Below are 14,566 nucleotides of genomic sequence, written 5' to 3' on the forward strand. Positions count from 1 at the left end.
TATATATATATATAGAAAATAGTATTTATTATCTGTATATTAAATGCAATGCTAATTATAAGGTCACTACTAAAATGTTTTTTGTTTGTTTGTATTTTAAAAGTAACTATGATTATCTTAAATTTAAAAAAAAATTAAAAAATTATTTATATGATTTTATCTATAAAAAAAATTATATAAAGTATAAAATATAAAATATTTAAATCTTTATTTATTTTATTTTGAAAAACAAGTCTATAAGTTATGATTACTTAAAACAAAATATTATTATAAGTCAATAGTATTTTATTATTATTGAGTTTTAAAAATATATTTTGTTTTGTTTATTAAAATTTATAATAAATATTTGAATATTTTTTTGTTGAAAGTAACAAAAAAAATCAAAAATCTTTTTCTATAATAACTATTTACACAAAAAATAAGATTTTTTTTCAAAAAAAATTATAATTTGCACTTAAAATCAACTTTAAATTTATTGATAACAAAAAAAAATGTTTTATAAAAACAAAATCAAAAATAATATAACTTTATATTAATATATATATATATATATTAAAAGTAAAATCCTTTTTATAAAAATTATTATCAGTTTTTTTTTAAAGTTCAATAGCTTTAAGTAGGAGTTAATTGCAATTAATTTTTAAATACTATTTATTTGTTTGTTTTTATTTTTTAAGTAAAATTAAACATTAATTTTATAAATATATATTTATTTTAATAATATCATATAATTACTACTAATAATTAATTTAATTTAATAAATATATAGTATATTAATATATATATTAGTTATTAAAACAAACTGTCAATTAAAACAATTATTTATTTATATATTTATTATTATTAATAATTTTTTCTATATAAATATTAACTTTCCTATTAATTATAATTTTTAAAATAATTATTTTTAAGGATAGTTTACTTTAACAACAACAACAAAACAACTTTTTTTTTATAATAATAATTAACAAAATTATAGTTTTATTTTTTTTTGTAAATTAAAACAAAACTTTTAATATATTTATAATTAAGACAATAAATTAAGTTTTGTATTATAAATAATCGTAATTAATATTGAAAACACAATAAACCAATTATTGGTTTAATTGTTATTTATTTATTTTTTTTAACTTTAAATGGTTTCAAAAAAAAACAATAATTTCTAATTATATTATATATATATATATATATAATTAAACAATTACTCTATATATTGATGATATTATATTATAATAATTATGTAATAATTAACTAAAATTTAACTAACTATAACTAATTTTTGTGTATTTTAATAATTATGTTATATTATATTTAGTTTGACTTCAAAACAAATCAAATAATTATATTATTATTATTATTGTTGTAATTATTTATAATAACAAATTAATTGTTACTAATTATTACTAATTATTTTTTCAGAAAAAAAAATTAAATATAATTTATTTTAATTACATATAGTTTTTTACTTTTATTTCTATGCAATTATTTATTATATTATTATTAATATTTTTATTGAGAAAAACCAAATTATTTAATAATATTTTTTAACAAAACAACAACAAAATCGTAAATAATTTATATCTTTATTATAACATATTATTTATATTTAAAAACATTGAAAAATAAACAAATTTTATTTCTAATCTGTTATTTAAATGTAATAAATTTTATATGAATTTTCATTTTAAAACAAAATCGATAACAAAATAAAAATTGTAAATATATTTATAAAGATAAAAATTATTTATTTATTTTTTTTTAATTATATGGTTTATAATATATTTATATATATACTATAGTATAAACACTAATAGTAATAATTATAACGACAAAAAACTAGTTGTTTTTTCATGAATTTACTTTTATATATAAAAATAAATAAATAATTTTTTATATATATATATACTAATCATTTACTGTTGATTTATATTACAGGATATATTGATATTAATGAATATATAAAATAAAAGTATAAAAAAATGTTTAAATTTATTTAAAATTTATTGACATTTTTTTAAATGTTTTTCCCGTTTGATTACTAATACTTTAGGTATTTATAATGTAATTTAAATTTTTATTTTCAAATAGATATATATATATATATATAAATATTATGATAAATTAAGATTTAGTTATTTATTTTTGTTTGTTATTTTGTTTATAAACTTTTCAAAATAAATATTATATCAAATTTTGTATCTACAAAAAAATAAACTAAAATAAATTTTTTATAATTTATTTGCATATTTTGCAATTAAAAGATTAATTATTTATTAATTTTTCCAGGGCAATTAGAAAATTAAAAATTGTATTTTATTATCAATAAAATTAGATTTAAAATTTGTTTATAATTATTGAAAAAATAAAATCAAAAAATATATTTTATATATATATATATTTACCGTATTTATAGCTTACAGTTATAATCAATGTTTATTTGTTTTTTCTAATTTAAACTTTTTAAATATTATTTTTATTTATATAATATAAATACTTTTATAAATGTTTTTAATAATTTTTTTTATTACACCGTTTTATAGATATTTTATTAAAATTATAAAAAATATTTTCATATATATTGATATATAATATATATATTAATTATGTTTAAGTTTATGTAAATTATTATATTTTATATATACTACTAAATCTATAAAATTAAAATACTTAATAAAATTAATACTGTTTTTATTATATGATATAAAAATCTGTTAGTATTTTCCAATTAAACTATTTTTTTAATGTTTTTTATTATCAAACAAACATCTGTAAAGATATATAATAAAAAATATGTATATTTAATACTAATATATTTAATAATTACAATTAAATACTGATCATAATTTGCTATTTATATAATATATATATATATATATATATATATATATTAATCTTATTGTATATCTTATTGAATAACTAATAAATGAGATTTTTATGCTAAATATAAATAATACATTATATATATAATACAGTAGTTTATATTGATATATAACTATATAAATATGTAAAATATATTGCCTTAAAATCAATATTTGGCATAATTTCATATATACTATATATATATATATATATTATTAATTTTGCATAAATATTAAATTAATTATTTTATGAGAAAGAGAGAGAGAGAGAGAGAGAGAGAGAGAGAGAGAGTCATAAGGAAATAAAATAAAATAAAAATAACTGTTTTTGATAAACAGTTTCATTACTAATAATATTACTGTAAAATAATTCAACAACAAAAAAAAAATTTAAATAATATATTATTGATATTAATATTTGATAGCAAATAAATATGTTAAATAAAAATAATTTGTTGTCAAATGTTATAAAACTACTGTATATTATAAAATAATATATTAATAATAATAATATATTAAAAATCAAATGCCAATAAAAATTTATTAGTCAAATGTGAAGATATTTTTTATATAATTATAATTATTTATTACAATTTTCTACAACAGTTGGATGTATTGATTAAAAATATAAAAAAAAAATAATTTGCATTTTAATTACTATACAATATTATTATTACCACTAATATATATTTTATTGAAACTAGCTATTGATAAATAAATTTTTTAAAAGTTTTTTTTTATTAATTGACATTGAAATTAAACTTTTATTTTTATTGATTAGTTTTATATATAAAATAATGTTTTTTATTTTATTTTTTTTGGTTGCATTTACTTATTTGATTAGTTGTTTGATTACTTGCTTTACTAATGTAATACACTATTCATTACATTATATATTGATTGAAATAAAAATTGATTTGATTTGCAATATATACAGTATATAATATTTATATATAACATAATGTTTACATATATTTAATCTATAATTATATATTAACTAATACTGTAATACACTGTATAATATAGTTTAAAAAATTAATTTCTAATCAAACTAATTATAGACATATAAAAACTTAAAAATCTAAAAATAATTGCCATTAAAATAATTAGTTGTTACTAGATACATTTAATAAAAAAAAATGTAAAATATATTTTAATTATTTAATTGGTACATGTAAATTTTTAACCCTATAAATATCTAACACAATAATACCAAACAAAAAAAATATTATGATGCTACATTATACATAAATTAAAACATTTTTACATTTTTAAAAAATAAAAGTATAATTATATCACTGGTTTTATTACCCCCTTCCAAAAAAGGTGCAAGAACCTATGAATAATTTTTTTTATATAAAGTGTCTAATTAAAAACAACAACAAAATAATAATTATAATAATAATACAACTAATAAATTTGTAATGATATTCACTTTTAGTTATTATTATTACAGTATTTAAACATTTTATAAATATATTTATAATGTTGAATACTTGTGTGTGTGTGTGTGTATATCTATGTATGTGTGTGTATGTGTATATAATGTGTATGTATGTATGTGTGTGTGTGTGTGTGTGTGTGTGTGTGTGTGTGTGTGTGTGTGTGTGTCTATGTATGTGTGTGTATGTGTGTGTATGACTGTGTGTGTATGTATTTCTATGTCTATGTGTGTGTGTGTTGTTTATAATATCATCATATAATAGCCATATTATTTAGCATTTGAATGATTGTAATTATATAATACATTTCAAACAACGTCAACAAAATTTTACTTAAAAAAGCAAAAATAATATAAAAATCTATATATAATTTGCAATTAAAAAAATAACAGTTGAGTCAAATTTAAGAGCTCTCTCACTATATGTCTCTCTCTCTCTYTCTCTCYCTCTCTCTCTCTWTCTCTCTWTCTCTCTYTCTCTCTCTCTCTCTCTCTCTCTCTCTCTCTCTCTCTCTCTCTCTCTCTCTCTCTCTCTCTATGGCTCTCTCTATAGTCATTAACAAAAAAAAACTAAAATAAAATAATATTAGAGCCAAAAAAATATTTAACTCAAAAAAAATTTAAATATTTAACGCTTGAAGGCATAGATTCCTCTGTAAATGAGAAAACAGTGCCGACACTGTGTGTGTGTGTGTGTGTGTCTATGCTTTAAGTTTTAATACCTGAGCGCTGCAAACACACACACACATCAACTACCTGTCCTTTTAGTGGCGATTATCAGTTTACTCTCTGATAGTTTCAAAAGTTGAGAAACAAAATTAGTTTTTCTTTCATATATATATATATATATATATAAGTTATATATATTATATATACAAGTATTTTATTATATGTGTGTTGATATACWTTAGTTTGCATTTAACAGTCAATAATGTTAACTATTTTTTTTATTTGGTATTATAGTTTTATTTAGTATAGATAGATAGATAGATATACATAGGTATAGGTATAGGTATAGACACATACATATACACACACATATACACACACTTACATATACACACACACACATGCAATAGTCATTCAATACTCATCACTAATACATGTAATCCCAGGAATTTATTATATATATATATACTGTATATTACAGTATTATATATGCATTCAATTTACTCATCAAATGAAAATAGCATTTAAACTATATATATATATATATATATATATATATATAAAAGACACACAAAATTGTTGCATAATTTCAATGGACTTTAATGTGTATTAACAACATATACAGTACAAACAGTATAGATATATATATATATATCATATATCGTATATCCCATTATCTATCCGATTGAATAATTAACAAAAAAAATAAATAATAATAAACAGTCAAACACACACATTATGTATATAATATATAAACTAAATTTATATATATATATATTATATGACTATTTAAATAATATAATGTGGGATATAATCAAGTATTTATTTTTTTTTTGGTATGCATTTAAATATTTTTAGCATTTTTTATTATTATTATTATCACACATTTATTTATAGCTAAATACATAAAAAACAAATTTCTAAAAAATAACGTTATTTTTAGTATAGTTTTATTTTCTATATATATATATATATATATATACTGTATATATCTATATACCACTCCTTTTTTGAATAAATTTTTTTCTAAACAAAAATTTCTATAATAAGAGAAATGATGATAAAGAAAATTWTAATTTTTATTTCGACACTAAAATAAAAAAATTTGTTTTATTTTTGTTGCGGAAATAGTATTTTTTTTAATATGTATTTATTTATTTTATATTTCTACAATAGTTTACAATTTTATTTTTTTTATTTTTATTACTATATATATCCATATAACCATGTTGATTTATGTTGAGTGATAATGAAAAAGTTTTAGTATTTATTTATTTTATTTGTAAAAAATAATTTTTATTTTGTTAAAAACAATATTTATTCAACTAATAATATTTTTTTAAAAATATCATTAAAAAATATTTGTAAATAATATAATAAATTTTTTTTCTAAAAAAAATTTAAACATATAAAGTATATTATTAATTATATTTATTTTTATCATCATCATTTTTTTAAAATAAAAAAATTATTTATATAAATTATATAATTTTAAAATATTTAATAATTAATAATGTTTAGTAAAATGAGCCATATTATTATGATAATAATTGAACATAATTTTAAATACATTATCATCTGGTAAATTTAAMYTATTAAAWTTTTTWAYTAAATTTTTAGTTAATAATTTTTTYGKAAACATTTTTATCTCTAAAATTTCAATAATTTCACCACATGTTGGTCTATGATGATAATTATCAGCTAGCAACATTTTCCTCAATAAATCTTCAATTAATATTAMAAAATAATCATGTAGATTTGTGCCTGTATATAAATCTAGGCAAGTGCTAAAATTTTAAAATTTAAAATTAATTAAAATTAATTAAAAATTTTGATTTTATCAAAAAAAACTTACTCTAAATTTTCGATATCAAATAACTCCATTAGTATTAAACCTAAGCTATAGATATCCATTTTTTCATTATAGGGCACCCGTAGGYTATTATCATCATCATCATCATCATYGGCATCATTGGYATCATTGGCCATAACTTCAGGTGCCCTATAATTTTTAGTACAGGCATTACCCGAATGYMGATCACTGCCATACTGTRGATCATCYSTATTACGGTTATGCTCAGTGGCCATACCTACGGTGTAGTGTTGACCAACAACAACAAAAAATAATTAAATGAAATATTAAAATAAAAATAATTGAAAAAGTTTCTTTAAAAAGTTTCTAATGGAAATTTCTATCTATAGTTAAATTTGTTTTCTTAATGTATTGTTATTTATTTTTTAAAAAAACAATACATTTGTTTTTACATAACTAATAATTAATTATTATTATTATTAGTAGTATTTTAATTATTAATTAATTTAATTATACTAATAACTTAGATATATAATATATTTTATATAGTAGTATATGTATAGTATTATTATATAATCTCATATTAATATAGTATTACAATAGTTTTAGATATAGGGGTGGGTGATGGGGGGTAGGGATGGGAATAACAATAAAGTTAAAATTTCTATAGAAATTTATTCCATTAAGAAATTTCCTAGAAAACTTGATCCAGTGAAAAAATTTTATTAAAAATATCTATTACCTAGGTCACATAATTTTAGTCKACAACTACTACCACCAATCATAGTGTCGTCCACTTGTTTAACATTGATGAGTATGTTTTCCGGTTTAAGATCCCGGTGTATAACCAACGGTTCGCTTGTATGCAACAAATTAACACATTCTAACAACTCTAACATTAGATGACTAGTCAGATAAAACTCCATTGAATCTAACGGTTCTCCTCCACGGGATTGTCGACCAAATACCCGGCCTTTTTGTTCAATAATATCCCGCAAACTGTGACTAATTAACTCCATTTGTATGTATAGGCCGTCCGATTCAAGCCATGCATCGAAATAGTTGACAACATATTGTGAACGAAATTTTAGTAAACTTTTTATTTCATCGATTAAATTGTTAGTTAAATAAGTTTCTGTAAAATATTAATAATAATAACAAAACAAACATTAAATACAGAGTCTTAAAAACAGCGGCGGCGGCGGCGGCKATGCTAWTAATTAAAATTATCAAGGTMAAMAATACGTTTTRAWTTAAAAAGTGACCAAGGTGRCAATGTTGTAGATAAWTTTTTWTTACTGGATAAAATTGTAATTGGTCATTTTTTTAATTAATTGTATCAATTGCCAGATAATTTACAGTCGACTATCATTTATATATWTWWTTWTAAAAAAAACAGTCGACTGTAAATTATCTGGCATATAATACAATTAATTTTTAAAAAATTACCAATTACAATTTTATCCAGTAAAAAAATTATCTACAACATTGCTACCTTGGTTATTTWTTAATTCWAACGTATTGGTTGACCTTGATCATTGTAATTAATAGCATAGCCGCCGATGTTTAAGATTATGTCCATTAAATATAATTAACAAAAAATAATAATAAAAAAATTTATTCAAAAACCGTAATCAATAGACTTGATTGCCGACAACTGTTTTGTATCGCGGTCTTCAACTTTATATACCCGTCCATAACCTCCCGAACCAATTAGTTTTAGACATTGAAATTGCTGATGAAAATAGCCGTCAATTTGTCTAATTTGTGAATATTTTTCATTATACATATGTATATCAATTGTTTGCCATGTTTTACGACATTCAATAGCAAATAAATCGTCAAAATTATTGTAATATAATTTTGTTAGTTTTAGATAATCATCAAAACAATAGTAGTTATTATTATTATTATTATTATAAGTATTATTATTATTATTATTATTATTATTATTATTATTATTATTATTATCTTTGTATATCACGGTTGTTCCGGTGTGATCACAGTTGTGTCGGCCACTTTTGGTGGCAGAGACACGACTGGTTAGACTCAACTCAAATCTAGTACTTTTCTGACTGTTCTACAACTCTGAAGTATCACTGCTTTTTGCATTTCATAGATCTTAGTTTTTCTGATTTCCAGTGATTCCAAACTTAGGGCCAGATTTTTCGGTATTACGGCCATTGATGACAGTATTATAGGTATTATTTCAACTTTCTTAATGCGCCACATCTTATTGATCTCATAGGCCAAGTCTGTATATTTCCGACGTTTCTCACTATGCGTGTCCTGTAATTTATGTGTTAGTGGGACCGCTATGTCTATTATATACGCCTTATCTTGATGTTTGTCTACTAGGACTATATCTGGGCGGTTGTGGGCCACAGTCTTATCAGTTCTTATTTCTTTATCCCAGTAGAGCTTGGCGCTGTTGTTTTCCATTACACTTTGTGGCTCGTATCTATAGTATGGTAATGGGTCTTTGATTAGTCCGAATCTTATTGCCAGTTCCTGATGTATGATCTTGGCTACTTGATTGTGACGGCTTAGGTACTCGGTATTTGTGAGTACTTTACACCCATTTAGTATATGTTCTATTGTTTCGGACTCCATATGACACATCCTGCACTTGTCTGTTGGTATGTTTAGCTTTTGGATATATTTCTGATGGTTACGGGTCGGAACCACTCGATCTTGTATTGCCATCATGAACCCCTCTGTCTCTCCGTGAAGACCGGCGTACTTCAGCCATTTTGTAGACATTTCTTCGTCTACGTGTGTTTGGTTGAGTTCTGCCCGGTATCTTCCGTGGAGTTCTTTTGAGGCCCATGTGTTAATCCTCTCTTTTTCATTTTGTATATCTATTTGATGTTCAATATTGCTGAGGTTTAGAGGTGTGTAGTTGTAATCGAGTGTTGATGTTATTTTGTGGAGCTCTGAGACATAGCATTTTTGTTGATGGTATTTTCTCAACAGTTCTCGCTGTTTGGCCTCAAGGCTTACAATGTTTAGTAACCCTCTACCCCCATGCTTTCTACTAACACACAGTCGTGCTACAGAACTTCTAGGGTGGTGTAGTCCAAACATTGTAAGTTGTCGCCTTATATGTCTTTCAATGGTCTCAAGTTCTGTTTTACTCCATTTTATTATTCCGAACGAGTATGTCAGTACAGGTATAGCCCAAGTGTTTATGGCTTTGAATTTGTTGTTTGAGTTTAGTTGAGATTTTAGTATTTTTATTATTCTTTGATTTAATGTTTTCTTTATTTCTTCTTTAACTTCTGTCATTTTAGATTTATGCATTTGCTTAATTCCTAAGTACTTATATATATCTCCATTTTCTAGTGCCTTTATATATCCGTTTTCAGTTTCGTATTGATTTCTTTCAGAATAGACTCCTCTTTTCAGTTTCATTATAGCACATTTATCTAATCCGAATTCCATATTTATATCATTGGAGAAAGTTTCTGTTGTTTTTAGCATTGCATTTAAATCAGATTCTTTTTCGGCGTATAGTTTTAAGTCGTCCATATATAGTAGATGTGTTAGATTATATTTTGTATCACTTGATTTTACGCCTTTTAGCTTTTTAAGTAGTGATGACAGTGGGTTTATGGCTAAGCAGAACCACAGAGGACTGAGTGAATCTCCTTGAAATATTCCTCTATTTATTTTGATTTCTGTACTTATTTTTGTTCCATTATTTGTATTGACACACAATTTAGTATTCCATTTTTTCATCATATTTTCTAATGTGTTTATCAGTGTGTTGTCAATTTTATATAGTTTTAACACTCTTAATAACCATTTATGAGGGACTGAATCGAATGCTTTCTTATAGTCTATGTATGCCATTTCAAGATTTCTATGTTTTTGACGAGCTCTTATTGTTATGATATTGTCTATTGTTAATTGCTCTTTGCAGCCCATCGAGTGTTTTATACAGCCTTTTTGTTCTTCAGCTATTATGTTGTTGTTACTTAAATGATTATATATTTTTGTTGATATTATGGATGTTAGGATTTTATACATTGTTGTTAGGCAAGTGATGGGTCTATATTTGCTGGGATCTGATGTATTTTCTGTTTTTGGGAGTAGATATGTTATTCCGGAAGTGAGGAAGTCATCGGTTTGTCCTGTTTGTATTATTTTATTCATTGCTATTGCCATTGGTTGATGAACTGTTGTAAAGTGTTTATACCAGAAGTTTTGTATTTTGTCTTGTCCTGGGCTTTTCCAATTGTGGGATTTCTTGAGGGCTTCGGTTAAGTCATCTTTAATTATATTTACTGAAGTCATTTGTGGTATTTCTTTATTTTCATCTTCAATATCATTTATCCAATTAGATTCTTTATATTCCTTTGGGTTACTCCAGATTTCTTTCCAGTAGTTTTCTATTTCATCTATTTGTGGTGTATTGTTATTATTGCTTGAATTTATTTTATTTTGATTTCTATAGAACATTTTTTCGTTATTATAGTACATTGTATTTTGTTTTCGTCTTTCGCTTTGTATTTTATATCTTCTAATTCTTTGTGATAGTGCTTGAACTGTTTGTTTTAATGTGTCGTTGTAATTTCGGATTATGGATTCAAATTCAGGTTTTCCAGGTTTTGTCTGTAATGATCGGTATATATCTTTTAATGATTGGTTAAGTCTTTTTGATTTGTTTCCATTTAACACTTGCGTTATTCTTCCAATTATTTTTCTTTTCCCTTCTATCCGTGTCTCTATTCGCTTTTGCCATTTAGGTATTACATTTTCTTGATTTGGTTTTGTTGTATACATGTGTTCTATTTTGTAGCCTAAGAGTCTCGATACTGCTACTGCTGCACAATACGTTATTGTATTAATTGCGCTCAACGACATATTTTCTTCGATGTAATCTTTAAGTATATCATTTATCGTTATTATAGTAGATCTTGTTTTAATGCCACTTCTTATTTTTGGTAATTTAGGTCTGAATTCTATTTCAAATTCTTTATATTGTTCTAAAGATGTTTTTAGTTCATTTTCTGCTGTTATTCTGTTTATTTCATCATTTTTATTGTTTATGTTATCTGTTGTTGTAGGTGTCTCTTCTATTTCTGGCACTACTTCTACTGTGGTATTTAATTCAGTTGTTTCATTTAATGATAGTTCATGTGCCACTTGTTGTTTGATTTCTTGTAATTCAATCGGAGATATTTTATTATTCTTTGCTAAGAATCGCCGTTGGTCTGCAATTCTTTGTTCCGTTACATTTAGTTCTGGATATTTTTGTTTGAATGCTAAGTATATTTGGTTTCTGTAATCAGTCATATTTGTTTCGAGTCGAGTTGATCTGTAGTATTCGCGCATTATCAAGGTATTCATCTCATGTGTCCATCTCATGCGCTTTTGCGATTTGTCAACCAAATTGGTCAGTTGTTGCTGAGAACCAGCTTGAACTGAAACATTTTGGAGGTTAGTCTGATTTTGTTGACTAGTCTGCGGTCGCATTACATCACAGCTTTGCCCGCATAGCACATCACTGCGTGGGATATGATGCATACTTAACGAACTGCAGTCAATGCCTACCTGCTGAACGCGGGATTTATTTGAGAGGGTACCTCCCGAACACCCCCCGTTATTCCTACGACTACGTGTAATCATATTTATATATTTTGTGGCCTTTTTACGGGGTCCCGGTCCCTAGAGAAAGCTCAACACTAACATGTGTCTATTGCCACCCATTTCTCACCACTAACATGTGTTTGTTGAAATAGGATTTTTATTTTTTGAAACAAAAGTGGCCATTGCGTGTGAGGACGAGTAACTACTCGAAGGGTGAAGGGACATCCTTGCGGACGTCCCTTCGGGGTGGGGGCACCTTTTTACAGGCACCCCCGGGTGGGAGCACCCTTGCGGGTACCCCCAGGTGGGCACCGATACCGAAGTACCGATACCCGGGTCGGGCAGAAACTCGTCCTCACTTAGCACCCCGCTTTCCCCATACTACTTAAGTTGGCCGTCCTAAACAGCGTTGGTTGGGCAGGGACGGGAAGCACAGTTAAAACAATTTTTTTTTTCAGAAAAATTGCTTTACCACATCGGGGCTCGAACTATAGATCTTACTCTCCATTACACTACATAGCCCTACACACTAACCACTACACCACTGTGCCTCCTTTATTATTATTATTATTATTATTATTATTATTATTATTATTATTATTATTATTATTATTATTATTATTATTATTATTATTATTATTATTATTATTATTATTATTATTATTATTATTATTATTATTATTATTATTATTATTATTATTATTATTATTATTATTATTATTATTATTATTATTAGCGTATATATAATTATCGCGTATATCTATAACAAACATATTAGTCAATAGTAGGGTCGGCCTATCGTATACATTGTYGCCAACAAATCCCATATAATACAACTGTCCATTGTTTGCCAGAAAATATGTCTGAAATTTGAAATCCGATATACATTTGACGTCAACTAACAACTCCGGGTCCAATAGTTGCGGTCTGTATATCCKATTCAATGTATYSCCRGTAAACCKGTCGCGTCCCCAACGATATACCCGTCCATCACTCGTACGTATAGCATATGAAGTATTGGTAAAACAATATATAGATTTAATTACCGTATTTGTGGGTAATAAAACACGGGTAGGCAATAGCAAACGTGTGGTTAGCAAACCCGTACCGCACTGTCCCCATCGATTATCGCCCCAACCGTAGACAACTGCCCCATCAGTGGTGGTCAAGGCTAGCGCGTGTTGATAACCGCACTGGACTTCGGCGATCWGTTTGTTGTCCAATAGCCGGATGGGCGCCGGTTTATAGTCGTGACTGGTGCCGGGAGTAGYAACTCTACCCAACTGTCCCCATGTATTGTAACCCCAACTATACAGCCGCCGTCGGCCGCCGCCGCCGCCATCATAGGTCAGACATATGGCAAACGAGTCGGCTATACGAAAACTGACCACTTGTTTACCGGACAGTTCGGGTATTAGTTGCGGTTCGTCGACAAATATATCGTCCATATCTAGCCGTGGACTCAGTTGACGGCCTAATGAATAGACCCGATCATTGGTGACGGTAGTGGTGGTGTCGGTGCCGACATCATTGTCATCATCGGTGACAACATATAGACCAGTGTCTCCCGACTCRCCCGCGCAATGGACAAGTTTGATACGGTATTTAATGTAGCCGGGTACTTTATTGAATATTTCAAAATTGTCTAACAAATCAATGCCAGACATAATAATAATAWTGTTTTTTTTATTAATTAATTAATTAAACTAATAATTATTATTAAATCACTTAATATTAAAAATATTTTTGTTGTATTATTATTATTTAATATATAAACTAATTTTTAAATAAAAAACAATTACTAAAAACCTTAAATTTTATTAATAGTGAGTATTATTATTATTATTAAAATAGTAGTAATTATATTAATAATGTTATTAACATTAAGTACTATTTATAATATTAATTACTTAATACATAAATAAATATATATAGATATATAAATAAATACAAATTATATAAACACTGGTAAATAATATATGTCTACATAACTATTGGATACTAATATCTATATATTTTATTGCCTTTTTAATCAACTATAATATAATAATAATTATTAATATTATTATGTTTTTACATAACATAAACATAACATTGAAATACAGTACATGTTTTTAAGTTTATATTATACTAACGGATGATAATATATATAATATATACCGTATATACAGTATATATAATATATATATA

At 24.7% G+C, this 14,566-nt stretch overlaps 1 protein-coding gene across 1 annotated transcript in view; it reads right to left on the reverse strand.

Moving 5' to 3' along the window:
- The window catches only part of LOC128953375 (uncharacterized), a 127,997-nt gene extending 113,954 nt beyond the window's left edge, over positions 1–14,043 (reverse strand). The window contains exons 1-5 of the mRNA XM_054298862.1: positions 13,148–14,043; positions 8,411–8,541; positions 7,524–7,916; positions 6,824–7,058; positions 6,640–6,755 (exon numbers count right to left, since the gene is read on the reverse strand). Coding sequence (XP_054154837.1) covers positions 6,640–6,755; positions 6,824–7,058; positions 7,524–7,916; positions 8,411–8,541; positions 13,148–14,043 — 1,771 coding nt within the window. The remainder of the gene's footprint in view (positions 1–6,639; positions 6,756–6,823; positions 7,059–7,523; positions 7,917–8,410; positions 8,542–13,147) is intronic.
- Between the last annotated feature and the right edge of the window lie 523 nt (positions 14,044–14,566).

This window comes from Oppia nitens, unplaced genomic scaffold, assembly GCF_028296485.1.
Source record: "Oppia nitens isolate AA-2021 unplaced genomic scaffold, nextdenovo-longstitch-racon4-pilon3 scaffold11_pilon_pilon_pilon, whole genome shotgun sequence".
Classification (NCBI taxonomy): domain Eukaryota; kingdom Metazoa; phylum Arthropoda; class Arachnida; order Sarcoptiformes; family Oppiidae; genus Oppia; species Oppia nitens.